Source organism: Nycticebus coucang, unplaced genomic scaffold (genome assembly GCF_027406575.1).
Source record: "Nycticebus coucang isolate mNycCou1 unplaced genomic scaffold, mNycCou1.pri scaffold_94, whole genome shotgun sequence".
Lineage (NCBI taxonomy): Eukaryota > Metazoa > Chordata > Mammalia > Primates > Lorisidae > Nycticebus > Nycticebus coucang.
The window spans coordinates 36,203-54,894 of record NW_026515608.1 but is presented as its reverse complement, the minus strand read 5'-3'; the positions used below and the strand labels follow the sequence as shown (position 1 = coordinate 54,894).

At 34.7% G+C, this 18,692-nt stretch overlaps 1 protein-coding gene across 1 annotated transcript in view; it reads right to left on the bottom strand.

The window, feature by feature from the left end:
- LOC128579641 (centlein-like) overlaps window positions 1-16,918 on the bottom strand; it is a 29,114-nt gene extending 12,196 nt beyond the window's left edge. Inside the window, exons 1-3 of the mRNA XM_053581609.1 lie at window positions 16,858-16,918; window positions 15,964-15,986; window positions 11,995-12,189 (exon numbers count right to left, since the gene is read on the bottom strand). Coding sequence (XP_053437584.1) covers window positions 11,995-12,189; window positions 15,964-15,986; window positions 16,858-16,918 — 279 coding nt within the window. The remainder of the gene's footprint in view (window positions 1-11,994; window positions 12,190-15,963; window positions 15,987-16,857) is intronic.
- Window positions 16,919-18,692: the final 1,774 nt, after the last annotated feature.

Here is an 18,692-nt window from a genome sequence, read left to right as displayed (position 1 = left end):
CTTCAAGCCAGAGTAGAAGTTGCAATAGGATCGAACAGAAACCAGCTGAAAGCAAGACAGAACCACTTTGCTCCACCACACCAGACAGGGCCCCAGTTTCTCAGGCCACAACACTGTACGGGCCCTCGATAAAACCCCAGGGGAAAAACCAAAGGGAGTAAACCATGGGGCAGAATCAGCGGAAAAAATCTGGTAACATGAATAACCAGAATAGATCAACCCCCCCAAGAAAAGATAACGGCAGATGTGATTGAAGATCCCATTCATAAACAACTGGCTGAGATGTCAGAAGTCGAATTCAGAATTTGGATTGCAGACAAGATTAATAAAATGGAATTAGGAATTCGAGGAGAAATTCAAAAATTGTCTCAAGAATTTAACGAATTTAAAGACAAAACCACCAAAGACTTAGACACACTCAAGCAAGAACTTACAGCCCTCAAAGATATGAAAAATACAGTAGAATCCCTCAGTAACAGAATAGAACAAGCAGAAGAAAGGATTTCTGACATTGAAAATAAAGTCTTAGAACGCTCCCAATATCTCAAAGAGGAAGAGAAATGGAGAGCAAAAACGGATCACTCACTCAGAGAACTCTCAGATAATTCGAAAAAAAGCAACATAAGGATTATAGGAATTTCTGAGAACGATGAAGTTGCCTCCGAGGGCACAGAGGCCCTTCTGCATGAAATTATGAAAGAAAATTTTCCAGACATGCCTAGAGAATCTGAAATTCAGATAGCAGACAGCTTCAGAACCCCAGCACGATTCAACCGCAATAAGTCATCCCCCAGACATATCATAATTAGCTTCACTAAAGTTATCATGAAAGAGAAGATTCTCAAAGCAGCCCGGCGAAAGAAAACTATAACGTACAAAGGTAAGAATATTAGAATAACTGCAGATCTCTCTGCTGAAACTTTTCAAGCAAGAAGAGGCTGGTCATCAACTTTTAATCTCCTAAAGCAAAAAAACTTTCAACCCAGGATCTTGTATCCAGCTAAACTGAGTTTCATCTATGATGGAGAAATTAAATACTTCAATGACATTCATATGTTGAAAAAATTTGCCATAAGTAAACCAGCTCTTCAGGATGTTCTCAGACCTATCCTCCACAATGACCAACCCAATCCTATACCACAAAAGTAAACTCACTCAGAAACTTCGGATCAAACTCCAACTTCCACACTGGCGAAAGGATTAAAAATGTCCACTGGACCTTTGAAAAACTCAATACCCAAAATTCCACCAGACTTATCAATACTCTCCATCAATGTGAATGGCTTAAACTGTCCTCTAAAGAGGCATAGGTTACCTGACTGGATACAAAAACTCAAGCCAGATATTTGTTGCATACAAGAGTCACATCTCAACTTAAAAGACAAATACAGACTCAGAGTGAAAGGATGGTCATCCATATTTCAGGCAAATGGTAATCAGAAAAAAGCAGGTGTTGCAATTTTATTTGCAGATACAGTAGGCTTTAAACCATCAAAAGTAAGGAAGGACAAGAATGGTCACTTCATATTTGTTAAGGGTAATACTCAATATGATGAGATCTCAATTATTAATATCTATGCACCCAACCAGAATGCACCTCAATTTATAAGAGAAACTCTAACAGACATGAGTAACTTGATTTTCTCCAGCTCCATAATTGTCGGAGATTTCAACACTCCCTTGGCAGTGTTGGATCGATCCTCCAGAAAGAAGCTGAGCAAAGAACTCTTAGATTTAAACCTAACCATCCAATATTTAGAATTAGCAGACATCTACAGAACATTTCATCCCAACAAAACTGAATACACATACTTCTCATCAGCCCACGGAACTTACTCCAAAATTGACCACATTTTAGGTCACAAGTCTAACCTCAGTAAATTTAAAGGAATAGAAATTATTCCATGCATCTTCTCGGACCATCATGGAATAAAACTTGAATTGAGTAACAACAGGAATCTGCATACCCATACAAAAACATGGAAGTTAAATAACCTTATGCTGAATGATAGCTGGGTCAGAGATGAGATTAAGAAAGAAATCGCCAACTTTTTGGAACAAAACGACAATGAAGACACAAACTATTAGAACCTCTGGGACATTGCAAAGGCAGTTCTAAGAGGGAAATTTATAGCACTGCAAGCCTTCCTCAAGAGAACGGAAAGAGAGGAAGTTAACGACTTAATGGGACATCTCACGCAACTGGAAAAGGAAGAACATTCCAACCCCAAACCCAGTAGAAGAAAAGAAATAACCAAAATTAGAGCAGAATTAAATGAAATTGAAAACAAAAGAATAATACAACAGATCAATAAATCAAAAAGCTGGTTTTTCGAAAAGGTCAATAAAATAGATAAACCTCTGGCCAACTTAATCAGGAAAAAAAGAGTAAAGTCTCTAATATCATCAATCAGAAACAACAAAGACGAAATAACCACAGACTCATCAGAAATCCAAAAAATTCTTAATGAATATTACAAGAAATTTTATTCTCAGAAATATGAAAATCTGAAGAAAATAGACTGATACTTGGAAGCACGCCACCTTCCAAGACTTAACCAGAATCAAGTGGAAATGTTGAACAGACCCATATCAAGTTCAGAAATAGCATCAACTATACAAAACCTCCCTAAAAAGAAAAGCCTGGGACCAGATGGTTTCACGTCAGAATTCTACCAAACCTTTAAAGAGGAATTAGTACCTATATTACTCAACCTGTTCCAAAAAGAAGGAAGACTACCCAACACGTTCTATGAAGGAAACATCACCCTGATCCCCAAAAGTCCCAACAAGAAAAGAAAATTATAGACCAATATCACTAATGAATATAGATGCAAAAATATTCAACAAGATCCTAACAAACAGAATCCAGCAACACATCAAACAAATTATACATCATGACCAAGTTGGTTTTATCCCAGGGTCTCAAGGCTGGTTCAATATACGTAAATCTATAAATGTAATTCAGCACATAAACAAATTAAAAAACAAAGACCATATGATTCTCTCAATTGATGCAGAAAAAGCTTTTGATAATATCCAGCATCGCTTCATGATCAGAACACTCAAGAAAATTGGTCTAGAAGGGACTTTTCTTAAACTGATAGAGGCTATCTACAGCAAACCCACAGCCACTATCATATTGAATGGAGTTAAATTGGAATCATTTCCACTCAGATCAGGAACCAGACAAGGCTGCCCATTGACTCCATTGCTTTTCAACATTGTAATGGAAGTTTTAGCCACCGCAATTAGGGAAGAAAAGGTGATCAAGGGTATCCATATAGGGTCAGAAGAAATCAAACTCTCGCTCTTTGCAGATGATATGACTGTGTATTTGGAAAACACTAGGGACTCTACTACAAAACTCCTAGAAGTGAGCAGGGAATACAGCAGCGTCTCAGGTTACAAAATCAACATTCATAAATCGGTAGCCTTTATATACACCAACAACAGTCAAATTGAAAAAGCAGTTAAGGACTCTATCCCATTCACAGTAGTGCCAAAGAAGATGAAATATTTGGGAATTTACCTAACAAAAGACGTGAAAGATCTCTATAAAGAGAACTATGAAACTCTAAGAAAAGAAATAGCTGAAAATGTTAACAAATGGAAAAACATACCATGCTCATGGCTAGGAAGAATCAACATTATCAAAATGTCCATACTACCCAAAGCAATATATAATTTCAATGCACTCCCTATTAAAGCTCCACTGTCATATTTTCAAGATCTTGAAAAAACATTACTTCGTTTTATATGGAATCAGAAAAAACCTCGAATAGCCAAGACATTACTCAGAAATAAAAACAAAACAGGAGGAATCACACTACCAGACCTCAGACTTTACTACAAATCGATAGTGATCAAAACAGCATGGTATTGGCACAAAACCAGAGAAGTAGATATCTGGAACAGAATAGAGAACCAAGAGATGAATCCAGCTACTTACCGCTATTTGATTTTTGACAAGCCAATTAAAAACATTCAGTGGGGAAAAGATTCCCTATTTAACAAATGGTGCTGGGTGAAATGGCTGGCAACCTGCAGAAGACTGAAATTGGACCCACACCTTTCACCATTAACTAAGATAGACTCTCATTGGATTAAAGATTTAAACTTAAAACATGAAACTATAAAAATACTAGAGGAGAATGCAGGGAAAACCCTTGAAGAAATTGGTCTGGGTGAGTATTTCATGAGGAGAACCCCCCGGGCAATTGAAGCAGCTTCAAAAATACACTACTGGGACCTGATCAAACTAAAAAGCTTCTGCACAGCTAAGAACACAGTAAGCAGAGCAAGCAGACAGCCCTCAGAATGGGAGAAGATATTTGCAGGGTATATCTCTGACAAAGGTTTAATAACCAGAATCCACAGAGAACTCAAACGCATCAGCAAGAAAAAAACAAGGGATCCCATCGCAGGCTGGGCAAGGGATTTGAAGAGAAAGTTCTCTGAAGAAGACAGGCGCAAGGCCTTCAGACATGAAAAAATGCTCATCATCTTTAATCATCAGAGAAATGCAAATCAAAACTACTTTGAGATATCATCTAACTCCAATGAGACTAGCCTATATCACAAAATCTCAAGACCAGAGATGTTGGCGTGGATGTGGAGAAAAGGGAACACTTCTGCACTGCTGGTGGGAATGCAAATTAATACATTCCTTTTGGAAAGATATATGGAGAACACTCAGAGATCTAAAAATAGATCTGCCATTCAATCCTGTAATTCCTCTGCTGGGCATATACCCAGAAGACCAAAAATCACAACATAACAAAGATATTTGTACCAGAATGTTTATTGCAGCCCAATTCATAATAGCTAAGTCATGGAAAAAGCCCAAGTGCCCATCGATCCACGAATGGATTAATAAATTGTGGTATATGTATACCATGGAATACTATGCAGCCTTAAAGAAAGATGGAGACTTTACCTCGTTCATGTTTACATGGATGGAGCTGGAACATATTCTTCTTAGTAAAGTATCCCAAGAATGGAAGAAAAAGTACCCAATGTACACAGCCCTACTATGAAACTAATTTGGGACTCTCACATGAAAGATATAACCCAGCTACAACTTAACAATAGGGGGAAGTGGAAAAAGGGAGGGGGTGGGTAGAGGGAGGGGGATCGGTGGGATCACACCTGTGGTGCATCTTACAGGGGTATTTGCGAAACTTGGTAAATGTAGAATGTAAATGTTTTGGCACAGTAATTGAGATAACGCCAGAAAGGCTATGTTAACCACTGTGATAAAAATGTGTCAAATGGTTTATGAAGCGAGTGTATGATGCCCCATGATCATATCAATGTATACAGTTATGATTTAATAAAAAAAAAACTTATGGTGCAAAAATTAAGGAAAAATAAATAACACATAAACGTGAAAAAAAAAAACAAATAATAAATGAAATTGATATTTTATAACAATAATGTCTTATAAGGTAAAAATGTATGTAGAATTAAAATATAAAACAAAAATAACTATAAGAGGTGAGGAGGTAAACAAGTTAGAATGCATTATATAGAAAGTGTTAGTAAGTTAAAATGCACTACAAAAAGTCCAGGAATGGGGAGTTCCACTTAAAATAATGGCTGAGTAAACGTACAGATTAAGTTTCCTGCACGTAACCATTTAAACTCCAAAAAATTTATGAAAACAATTACTTCAAGGCAACAGAGAATAATCAAATACAGGCAGAATACAGATAAGAATTGATACCTGGAAAAATAATTGATACCTGGAAAATGAAACAGCATTAAGTAAATCACTCATTGTTATGAATTTGTACCTGAGAGAGGCTCACAATAGACTAAAATTGCAACAGGAATTTTCAAGAACTAGAGCTCAAAGTTCAAGTATACGACTGTAGCTAGAAATTGAAGGGAGAAATTCCAAAGGAAGCCAAAACCAGGACTGATACTTTAACTATTCAGCCACTAGGCAGTCTTACCTAAGTAATCCAGATGAGGTTAAAAGAATTGCGGAACAAATCACTTCCATCCACATGATAGGAAACAGGACTTAGAAGTTAAGTCTAACCTAGTTAAATTCTGATTAATTTATTTCAACACTTGCATGATTAAAACACATAACAGAAAACAGAGGCTCTATAACATATCTGTTACAATATAAACCATTTAATAACAAATTATTACATACAGAGGTAACATTAATACTTGATCTGTATTCAAAGGAAAAGGGAAATCAGTCATGGTCAAACTCAAGAAAATCTAAAAGATGGAAACAGAATATAATAATTTTTAAAAAGTTATTTTAACTATTATAACAAAGACCTAAATAAAATTTTTTCCAAGAAAAGAACAAATAGGAAAACTCCACAGATATACAAATGATAAAAATAAATCAAATTAAAATTCTGAAAGTGAAGAACTATTAGCAGATAATTCACAGAAAATACTTCAGAGTAAATTGGAGATGAACGGAAATATCATTTAACTTGAGTATAAACTAATTGAAATTATCTATTCTAAATAGCATAGATATAAAAGGATTTTTAAAAAATGAACAGAGGGCTATCCACAGTGGCTCAGGCCTGTAATCCTAGCACTCTGGGAGGCCGAGAAGGGTGGATTGCCTGAGCTGGCAATCTGGAGATCAGCTTCAGCCAGAGAGAGACCTTATCTCTAAAAATAGCCGGGCATTGTGGCAGGCACCTGTAGTCCCAGCTACTCGGGAGACTGAGACAAGAGAAGCTCTTGAGCCCAAGAGTTGGAGGTTTCTGCGAGCTGTGACTCCACGGCATTCTTCCAAGGGCAACAAACTAAGACTCCTATTTTCCAAATAAATAAATTAATTAATTAAAAATTAAAAGTGAACAGAGCTTTACTCATCTGTGGGGCAATATTGACATGTCTAACATAATCAAAAGGAAAATAAAGAAAAGACTAATGAAAAATATTTGAAAAATAATCAAAAATGTTCTCCAATTTGGTAAAAAAAAGTTTTTTAAAAATAAAAAGGCTCAATATAAAATATAATATAAATAAAAATATATATAAAATATAAATAAAATATAATGAAAATCATACTTGGGATCATCATAGTTTAAATGCTAATAGTCAAAAATAAAATCTTGAAAACAAAGCTTGAGAATCCAACAGACATTTCATTTAAGGAAATAATAAAATGAATTCAGGCTGACTTACCATCATAAACTGAGGAGTCCAGAAGACAGAAAAGTAAAAATTTTAAATTGCTTTGAAAAATAAAGAATCAGTTAATTAACCCAAATGAAAGAAGGGAAAAAGAGACAGAGGAACAATAAACTGGATAAACAGAAATCAAATGGTAAGGTGGTACTCCTGAATCCACCCGCAGGAAAGAGGAAGAAAATGTCAGAATGTATTAAAAAAAAAAATAAGATCCTGGCGGGCGCCTGTAGTCCCAGCTACTTGGGAGGCTGAGGCAAGAGAATCGCTTAAGCCCAGGAGTTGGAGGTTGCTGTGAGCTGTGTGAGGCCATGGCACTCTACCAAGGGCCATAAAGTGAGACTCTGTCTCTAAAAAAAAAAAAAAAATAAGATCCAAATATATGCACTTTAAATATAAAGACATCTACAGACTGAAATCAAAATGATGGGAAAAGTATACTATGTATTGAAGGGAAGAACTGGCTACACTAACATCATAAAGGTAGTTTTCAAGTCAACAAAATATTATAATTAAAAGTAATATTTTATAATAAGAAAGGATTCAATTAATCACAAAGACAGATTTAATTATGTGCGTCCATAGTAAAACAGTTTGAAAATATATGAAGCAAAGTAGAAACAAAAATCTTTAATTGTATTAGGAGATTTTAACACCTCTCTCTCTTAAGCAATTGATAGAAATACTAAACCAAAAAAATTGAAGACACAGAAGATCTGAACTCTATCAACCACAATGATGTAACCAATATTTAAGAACATTTCACCCAGTAGTTGCAAAATACAAATTATTTTCAAGTACATACAGGATATTCACCAAACTGTATGATGGGCTATATGACAAATTTCAATAAATTTCAAAACACAGTAATTTTACAGAGTAGCCATAATGGAAATAGATTAAAAATCAGTACTAATAAGATGCACAGGAAAATACACACACACATAAAATATTTCAAAAGTAAGCAAGAACAGTTCTAAGTAACCAAAGGACCAAATAGAAAATCACAAGGGATATAAACATTTCTTTTTTTTTTTTTTTTTTTTTTTTTTTTATTGTTGGGGATTCATTGAGGGTACAATAAGCCAGTTACACTGATTGCAATTGTTAGGTAAAGTCCCTCTTGCAATCATGTCTTGCCCCCATATATAAACATTTCTAACTGAATACTTGTTTGTGGAAATTGACAAGTTGATACTAAAAGTTCTGCAAAAAAGCAAAGGAACAAGAACCTATCGAATATTCTTGAGAAAGAATAAAGTAACTTACCCTATCCTCACTTCAAAAGTTACGATAAAGCTACATATATAAGTTGATATATTTCTGGAACCTATTTAGTTCTATTGATTATTTTTCAATTGTTATGATAATACCACATTGTCTTATTTTTTTAGCTTGATAGATAAGTCTCATCAGGGAGTACAAGTGCTCCTGTAAGTTCTTTGTGAAACCTGATTTTCCTCTTCTGGGTTCTTAGCATTCTCCTCTAAATTTCAGAATTGACTTTTCAATTTCTTTAAAAAAAAAAAAAAACATCAAATTCTCCTGGGAGTTCGATTGGGATTACATGATAGATCAATTTAGGAAGAAGTGCATTCTTAACAATAATGCATCTTCTGGTTCACAAATTTATAAAGTATACTATATACAAAAAACAATTTGGAATAAATTGTGAATGTAAGTGACACAAGCAAAGCTTTAAATTTTATTGAAGAAAATAGAAGTGCAAACCTTTCTGTCTTGGAGATACGGAAGAATTTCTTAAATAAGCTGCTGAAGCACAAGCTACAAAACATTAATTTACCTGAATTAAAATTAGATTGAATTTCTGTTCATCAAATGATACTTAAAGAAAATGAAAACACAAGTTATACTCGGAGATATGACACACATTTAATTTACTGGGGATTAATATCAAGGATATAAAAAGAATTCTTATAAATCAATAAGAAAAACATCCAACAGAAAAATGGACAAAAGACATAAACAAGTATTTCACAGAGGACCCACACTGGCTAATAAGAATTTGATAATATGCTCTATCAAAATTAAGTAATAAAGACCAAAATATTATTTTATACTCATTCAGTTGGCAACAAATTAAGAAGTCAGACAATACTAAATATTGAGGAGGACATGAATCAACCTGTTCTTTTTTTTTTTTGTAGAGACAGAGTCTCACTTTATGGCCCTTGGTAGAATGCCGTGGCATCACACAGCTCACAGCAACCTCCAGCTCCTGGGCTTAAGGGATTCTCTTGCCTCAGCCTCCTGAGTAGCTGGGACTACAGGCGCCCACTATAATGCCTGGCTATTTTTTGTTGCAGTTTGGCTGGGGCTGGGTTTGAACCTGCCACCCTCGGCATATGGGGCCGGCGCCCTACTCACTGAGCCACAGGCGCCGCCCTGTTCTTTTAAACACTGTTGGTGACAGTAAAACTGACAAAGCCATTTTGAGAAAGAAGTTACCATTATATCATAAAAGTAACATTTTTATACCCTATAATCCAGGATGTCCATTCCTGATATATAATCCACAAAATGCATGCACATATACATAAAGAATCACATTAAAAAATTATCAACTGCATCATTATTCTTAAGCAGAAAAATCCAGAATTAACCAATTTACTCAGCTAGAGATGCACAGACAAGTAATTATAATATATTCACACACAATAGAATATTTTAAAACAGTGAAAATAGACAGCTGTATCAAACAAGACAGATGAATCTCTGTCAAAATTGCCCAAACACCATAGAACAATACATATTATGCCATTTTTCATAAATGACAAAGCTAAACAACAAACTGTTTCACCATAAAAATGTACGTGATAATTTTTTTTTTTTTTTTATAATCAAAACTGGCTTGGCGTCTATAGCTCAGTGGCCAGGATACCAGCCACATACACCGGAGCTGGTGGGTTCAAACCCCAGCCCCAGCCTGCCAAACAACAATGACAACTACAATCAAAAAATAGCCAGGTGTTGTGGCAGGCACCTGTAGTCCCAGCTACTTGGGAGCCCGAGGCAAGAGAATCGTTTACGCCCAAGAGTCTGAGGTTGCTGTGAGCTCTGATGCCACAGCGCTCTACCAAGGGCAACACAGTGAGACTCTAAAAAAATAAAAATAAAAATAATCAAAATGATAAATAGTGCAGTGGTTAACTCTGATCACAGAAACAAAACATTGATAAAAGAGGAACATACAGTAGATATAAGTCATTAGGAATGTTCTAGTCTTCAGATGAATTGATGAGATCAAGGATGTGTATTATAATAAACAATGTAATTAAACAGTATAATAAACACTGTATTAAATAGACCTCTGCATATTAACATAATAGTGTGTCATATCACAAATTTTATGATTAGTCTCATTCTGTACACCTGATATCCAAAAATATAATACAACATAAATCAAGTTTAAAAATCATCTTATGGTTGAGGTTTTGGTAAGACAGATGTGCTGGGTTCAAAAATTACTCTTGACAAATCATTAATAAACATTTAAGCATTTAATTTCCTGTTTGCTTTTATTCCACTTAATTAAATGAATAACTCTAAAATTTAAACAAATGCTAAGTGCCTTAGAAATGCTTAAATAAATTTCAAAAAATAAGAGTAATTTTTTACAAAAGATATTTAGAGCTGAAAGTTACATTGAAAATGATCTTAAAAAGATACCATTTAGGGCAGTGCCTGTGGCTCAGTCAGTAAGGCGCCGGCCCCATATACGGAGGGTGGCGGGTTCAAACCCAGCCCCGGCTGAACTGCAACCAAAAAATAGCTGGGCTTTGTGGCGGGCGCCTGTAGTCCCAGCTACTTGGGAGGCTGAGGCAAGAGAATCGCTTAAGCCCAGGAGTTGGAGGTTGCTGTGAGCTGTGTGAGGCCACAGCACTCTACCCAGGGCCATAAAGTGAGACTCATTCTCTACAAAAAAAAAAAAAAAAAAAGATACCATTTAACATTTTCTAAGCTATGCATTTGATATGCACTATGTTATAAAACCCCATAAAACTCTATGGCATTGATGCCATTAAAAGGAACGTTTTGTGTTAGAGGAAAGTGGGTAAAAAGGTTAAGAATTTCCCAGCTACTCAGGAGGCTGAGGCAAGAGAATCGTCTAAGCCCAAGAGCTAGAGGTTGCTGTGAGCTGTGATGCTACAGCACTCTACTGAGGACGATAAAGTGAGACTCTGTCTCTAAAAAAAAAGTTAAGAAATTTGCTGATGTTCAGTAATTTATAGACAGAGTTGTAATTTAATCCCAGATTTATCTCAATCCAGAGCCTTCATACATATCTATGCCATAGGAAATAGTTACAAAATTTATTTTACAGAGGTAGCCAGCACATAGAGAATATTTTGTAAAAAATGTATAAAATTCTGTACTGAATATTTTGTAAATAGGCACATTTACCTACAATGTCCCATTTTCTCCAACTTCAGAGCTTACTTTAGGGACATCCTATGTAGCAACCAAATGATTGGTGACTTTAGAGCTGACTTTAGGGACATCCTATGTATATGGCAACGATAGAGCTGACTTTAGGGACATCCTATGTATCAACCATAGGACGAATCATTCATCACAATAACTATACATACTTAATATACTTGTATTTCCACATGCATTTCCATATGAATCGGTAATGCATATAATATTCATATCTATAAAAGGCAGAAAAATAGTCTAATGCAAAACTATCTGCAGACCTTTATCTTCCAGTATATGCAAAACTATTTACTCAATTGTAGATAATTTAATGTCAAATTACACCAAGTCACATTTTTGGAAAATATTTCTCACCTCTGCTGAGTGGTCTGAATCACTGTCTTGAGGTAAAGGATAAGTTGTTCCTTGGGATTCCTGAAGTTTTTCTTTTAATTTAGCATTTTCTTGCTCTTTTTGAAATAGCTGATCCTGAAGAGTAATAACACTCTGCCGAAGCACAGCTTCATTTGATTTTGTGGTCTCAAAACAAATATGTAATTCATTGTAAAGCTGTTTCAAAAATATATATCCAAATTATATAAATCAATAATATCAACCAACCAATAAAACAGTTGTATGTCTAAATATATACATTTATATACATAAGGACTGTGTATTACATAGTCCTTGCTTTCAGGTTATTTTAACAGTCTCACAGAAAAAGAAGATATAAACACAAAGAAAACTAAATGATATCATCAAATATCAATTTTTAAAAATGCTGTCTAAAAGGCAATATGCATTATTGGCCAATGTAATGGAGAAAAAGTGTTAAATTTCTAAAGAGGAAGAAATTTTATGCTAGCTGTATTAATATTGGAAGGCTTGATGAAAAAGGTTTTAAAATGAACCATGACAGTATTATTAGAATTGACCAAAACCAAAATGTCATTCTAAAAATGACAGAAATGTGAAAAAATTATGTACACTGATAAGAAAGAACAGAAAGCATCATAAGGTGTATCAGTCTAAGTAGATTTAATAAGTACAGTTAAAAGAAAATAAAGAAAAACCAGGAATCTTTCATTGAGGTGTCATTAAGGTTGACTGATATACTCCCATTTTGTATAATTTAATATCTACTGCTGAGGAGGGGCAGAAGAACAGTAAAAGACAAAGTCAAGCAATAAAATTATAGACAGAATGTGAAGACTCATCAATGTCAGATTAAGGAAGATAGACTTGTTCTGTGGACAACAGGGATTTACTGCAGACTCTGTGATAGAATAAAAGCAATGCTCTGGACACTTGAAAGATAATTTTATACTTTTTTAAGTCAAGGCAATATGCATTAAATAAAGTTAAAACTGGAGTTTATCAAAACTATGAGAGAACATATGCTACGAAAGTGGTGTCTTACAGAGTAACACAGGGTTAACAAAGTGGTATTGTTAATGAAAATCTAAATTATAGCTGCAATTTAATGAGTTATAATTCAATTTGTGATTTACATCTGTGGCTGACACTAGGAAAGTGACTAGAGAGCTAAGATTTGCTTTTGTTTTTTTTTAAAGGCTAATAGTGAGATAGTGTAATCGTACAGCAAAAGTAAAACCCACAATTTGGGTGGTGCCTGTAGCTCAAGTGGCTAAGGTGCTAGCCACATACACCACAGCTGGTGGGTTCGAATACAGCCCGGGCCTGCCAAACAATGACAACTACAACCAAAAAATAGCCGGGCGTTGTGGCAAGAGCCTATAGTCCCAGCTATTTGGGAGGCTGAGGAAAGAGAATCACTTAAGCCTAGGAGTTGAAGGTTGCTGTGAGCTGTGATGCCACAGCACTCTACCCAGGGTGACAGCTTGAGGCTGTCTCAAAAAAAAAAAAAAAAAAAACACAACTGGAAAAATCCCAAAATTGTGTAGCTGATACAGTAGTGATACAGTAGGTTTTTAGGTTTGCTAATTCAATTATATATGCACAGCATTTTCCATTCTTTGACCTTGTCTCATGAGAAGAAACTTAAATACACAAAGATTGTAAAGCTCTAGTTCGTCTATATACCTAGTACTTGTGTACATTTCTGTATGTAGATTATACTTTAATTTTTTAACTTTACAATTTTTAAATGGTTTATGAACTCTTTTATTAATGCATGCCCTCAAATATATAATTTGTAATAAAAATAAGACCATTCAAATCACTGTGCTAACATATAATTAGCTCAATATGTTTTTTTACAAAGTAAATTAACATTTATGCAATATATTTAATACATAGAGCATATTTAAATTTCTCCAGTTACTTTAATTATTGACCAAGCTCAATATACTTTTTATCTTCTATAAAAGATTACATCCCTTTATAATTGTAGAGATACTTAAATAACCCATTTCATTTTATAGCCAACATCTAAGCAATTTTTATAAAGTGTTGCCTATACAATTTATAAAGAATTTCAGAACATAAAATTGTACTTTCCCTTCCCATTACCTTGACACTGGAAGTGCAGCTAATATTGTTTCCACAGCTAATACCATCAGATATTTTAGGAGGGATAATAGAGTAGGAAACTGACAGCTTTGAGGGACAATGAAAAGGTCAAAGTGAGCCCTGTAGTGGCCTAAATGTACTGTTACTGCTTTCATGATTGGGTTCAAGGTACAAATTAAAAATCAAACTCTGGACATAAGACCTAAGTTGAAGCTAGGATGAGTGAAGGCTAGCCCTTCCCTGCACAGTCACTTATTCAGTGAATCTTTAATCACTTCCTATTATTTGGGTGCTATGTTTATACTAACCTCCTTGTACCCAATTTGTACAAATTAATCTCTTTCAAAATAACAGGAAATATTATTAAAGATTTGATTTCAAATATTTGAGAATTTCATGGTCATCAGTGAGTCCAGACAAGGAAAAACACATACCTTCCCTCCCAACAACCAAGGTACAAGCATGATGTTAGTGTATGGTCAGTGATTGAGGACCAATTTACTAGCCATCAGTGCCAAGGGTGTGGTATACCTTCCTCTTAGATGTCACATCTTGGGGTTTCCCTTCACAAATGTAAGGCCATGAATGAATAGCCCATTTTTAATGTTGTGTCTCTTCCTCTTCTCTATCCACTTTGTTGCTCATAAAATAGAGGATTAATAGCACTTTTCTTGTGTTGTCTGCTTATCCATTTAAGCAGTTGTGCTACTATAATAAGTTGTCCTGACTTGATCTTAAATGAATGAGTGGGCAACTCTAGACCCTGGGCTATACTGTTCTGTCTTCTGAGAAGCAGGGGAAAAAGAACCCCAAAAAAGCCTGAAACAGGTGGGTACAGTGGCTCACACCTGTAATCCTAGCACTGTGGGAGGTCACGGCAGATAGACTGCTTGAGCTCAGAAGCTGAAGACCAGCCTGAGCAAAAGCAAAAAGTTTCTCCTAAAAATACAAAAACAAACAAACAAACAAACAAAAATTAGCCAGGCATGGTGGCAGATACCTGTAGTCCCAGCTAATTTAGAGGCTGAGGCAGGAGGATCTCTTGAGCCCAAGTGTTTGAGGTTGCTCAGTGCCACAGCACCCTACCCAAAGCATAGAGTGAGACTCTGTCTCAAAAAAAAAAAAGAAAAAAAGCCTGAAACAGATGCTCTAGGAATTAGGGACAAACTCTTATTCCTTAGTTCTTAATCCAGATACAGGGTATAATTCTTCTACTTCCTGTCTCTTTGTTTACTGACTGGAGTTCACTTATTTAATAGTAATAAGATCACTCAGTTGTGACTTAAAGAGTACAGGAAGAGAAGACAGACCTGCAGCCATTATTAATCTGGGAAACTTGGTTATAACTATCTTCAGTGAGATTTAAACCTATCCTTATTTCTAAAGTATTTTTTGGTTGGGAAACTTGGTTATAACTATCTTCAGTGAGATTTAAACCTATCCTTATTTCTAAAGTATTTTTTGTTGACAAAAGCTCAGGATAATAAAATGTTTATTGCTTTATCTTGCAAGGAGGTAAATGTTTACGATGTTCCAGTACCCTGGGTAGATACTATCTTATTCTCATCCCATTAATAAAAGAGTGGGGGGGAAATTCTCAAGTAGGTAATATAATAAACTCATTAATCTGCATTGCTTTAGTTATCATGAGTTAGTAACTTCTTTCAGCAATCAGGATTCCTTATGGCAATTTTCAATGGGGCTCTTCTCTGTACAATCTTTCCTCTAATCCAAAATTCTGGAATGGATCACAATTTTTTGCAATATTCTAGGATTATAAAAAATGTAGTCATATATTCCTTTATATACTTTATAAGTATCAATCATTATAATTCATAAGTAATTTATTACGCTTACTATATTCATGCTATTTCCTGTTAAAGAAATTAAAGTGAAAAAAGGTTAAAACAATCTCCAGGGGACAGAAAGCAAATTACCTCTGGAAACAGGACCTCAAGCTCCAAATCCTTTAATTTTCAGGGGCTTTGATTTAAGTACTCTAACTTCCCAAATTTTTATTAGTGTTGAAGATCAAAATGATATTTTATATACTTTAACACTTTTTTTTTTGGCCGGGGCTGGGTTTGAACCCGCCACCTCCGGCATATGGGACCGGCGCCCTACTCCTTGAGCCACAGGCACCGCCCTAATATTCAATAAAATATAAATGATTATGAATGTCAAAGAAACAAATCCATGCAGAAACAAAGCTAAGTCAAATACATCATTTATCAACAAAGAAAAGCATATCCAAATAAGAAAGTGCCTGGATATGGTCTTTGTGTGTTTTCAGCACAACATAGAGCTTCAATAAAGTGGGATATCACAACCACCACTCCCTCATAAAATAAAAAGGATGAGAAAAATAAGACACATAGTACATCCAACAGGTAATCCTTATGCAGATAACCCAGGAGAAATACTGCAGACATCCCAACTACTACCCTGTAATGAGGGCTCAAGTCAAAGTTCTCTGCTCCACACTACCAACTATGTGCTATTATTCTCCTCCTTTATGATTTCCTGATAATCAAACTCATATAATTACACATGGTCCATTAGCCATTACTGTTTTACTGGTTGTGTAAGAAAATGTTTTTTTTCACTGTTGTGTAAAGAAAACATGCATCTATGAATATTATTTCCCTATTTACTATAACTTATAGCTCTCTCAATATACTAAATTTAAGTATATAAACCTTACCAAAATTTAGAGGAAAAAACACAACTATTATAATCCCATACCCTTCACTTTGCGCCATATCCTAGAATGGATCCCACGTTCCAGGTAATATCCTAGCACCATTCTGCTCTAAAATGCAACTGTTCTTGTTGAAATATTTTGCGCAGTTGTTGATGTCGTATTTTAAGAAGCATATTGACAATGTAAAATATGGCCAGAATGGCAACTCAAATCACTATTAATATAACATAAGTGAAACTTACATATGGAGAATTTATGTGAGAAATATAAGTAGTTAATCAAGTAATGAACAAAATGTCATCAATAACTGTCTTCTGCCAGTGAAGTATGTCATAGAACAGAGATTAATTTTTTTCTGAGATTCTCCAGAAAATAAAACTAAGGTCAATGGGTGGCAATGTAAAAAAGAAAATTTTCACTTCGCTATATGAAAAACAATGTTCAAAAAATTAAATAATATAAAATGAAGATGGTAATTTTGAAAAATATGAGAAACTTTTAAACTGAAAGTGTCAAGCAACATATAAATACTACCCTATCTTATTGGAAAGAGGATTAGAATAAATGATACTTTTTAAACTCTTTCCAAATCTAAGATTCTATTCCCATTTAGAATTACTTTTCAGACTTTATTAAGTAATTGGCTTAAAAAATGTTGACACCATGAGTAGAAACGTTAGCCAGTCTATCATGTATGAAGTTTATACTTTTCCTTACAATTATGATGAGAAAGCTTTTAAAATGTGACGTAAGACATGTTTTTGTTTTTTGAGACAGTCTTACTTTATTACCCTTGGTAGAGTGTCATTGCTCACAGCAACCTCAAACTCTTGGGCGTAAGTGATTCTCTTGCCTCAGCCCCAGAGTATCAGAGACTATAGGCACCTGCCACAAGGTTGGCTATTTTTAGAGACCAGGATCTTGCTCTAGCTCAGCTGGTCTGGAACTCATGAGTTCAAGCAGTCCACCAGTGTTGGCCTCCCAGAGTGCTAGGGTTACAGGTGTAAGCCACCACGCCTGGCCAGGGCACTTTTTAAAATTCTAATTCATTTTAATTTTATTGACTTCAATAAAGATAGTCTCCCATCCAAACTAAATTCACAATGGCATATTTAAATATACAAAATCTTATTTTACCCAATGAAATTTTTATAAAAACACTTGATATACAACAACTCAACCAATGCCCACTAACATGAAAGAAAAGCTCTCAGCCAAGTATTACCAAAAGAACTCCACTCCAATGTGTACTAGAATGGCAATGATTTCCCCTTCCTCATATGCACTAAGGTTTTTTTATTTAAATATACAATCAAAGCTTATAATATATCCCTAGCAGCATACCTTAAATTCATTCTCTTGTGCTACTAAAATACATATATACATACATATGTGTATGAGAATATGTATTAATCTGTGAACCAAGCAAAAATCTTGTCTTGATGTATTCTAAAACTATTTTCTGAAAAAGGTAATTATGAAGAAAATTAATAGTCAGTTTTAACCCTGTCATAAAACTTAAAAACATGTACATTGTGTTTACTTTTTCTTTCTTTCTTTCTTTCTTTCTTTCTTTCTTTCTTTCTTTCTTTCTTTCTTTCTTTCTTTCTTTCTTTATGTGTTTATTTATTTATTTATTTATTTTTTTAATTTTTTTATTAAATCATAACTGTATACAATGATATGATTATGGGGCATCATACACTCACTTCATAAACCATTTGACACATTTTTATCACAGTGGTTAACATAGCCTTTCCGGCGTTATCTCAGTTACTGTGCCAAAACATTTACATTCTACATTTACCAAGTTTCGCAAATACCCCTGTAATATGCACCACAGGTGTGATCTTTTAACTGTGGCATCATAACAACC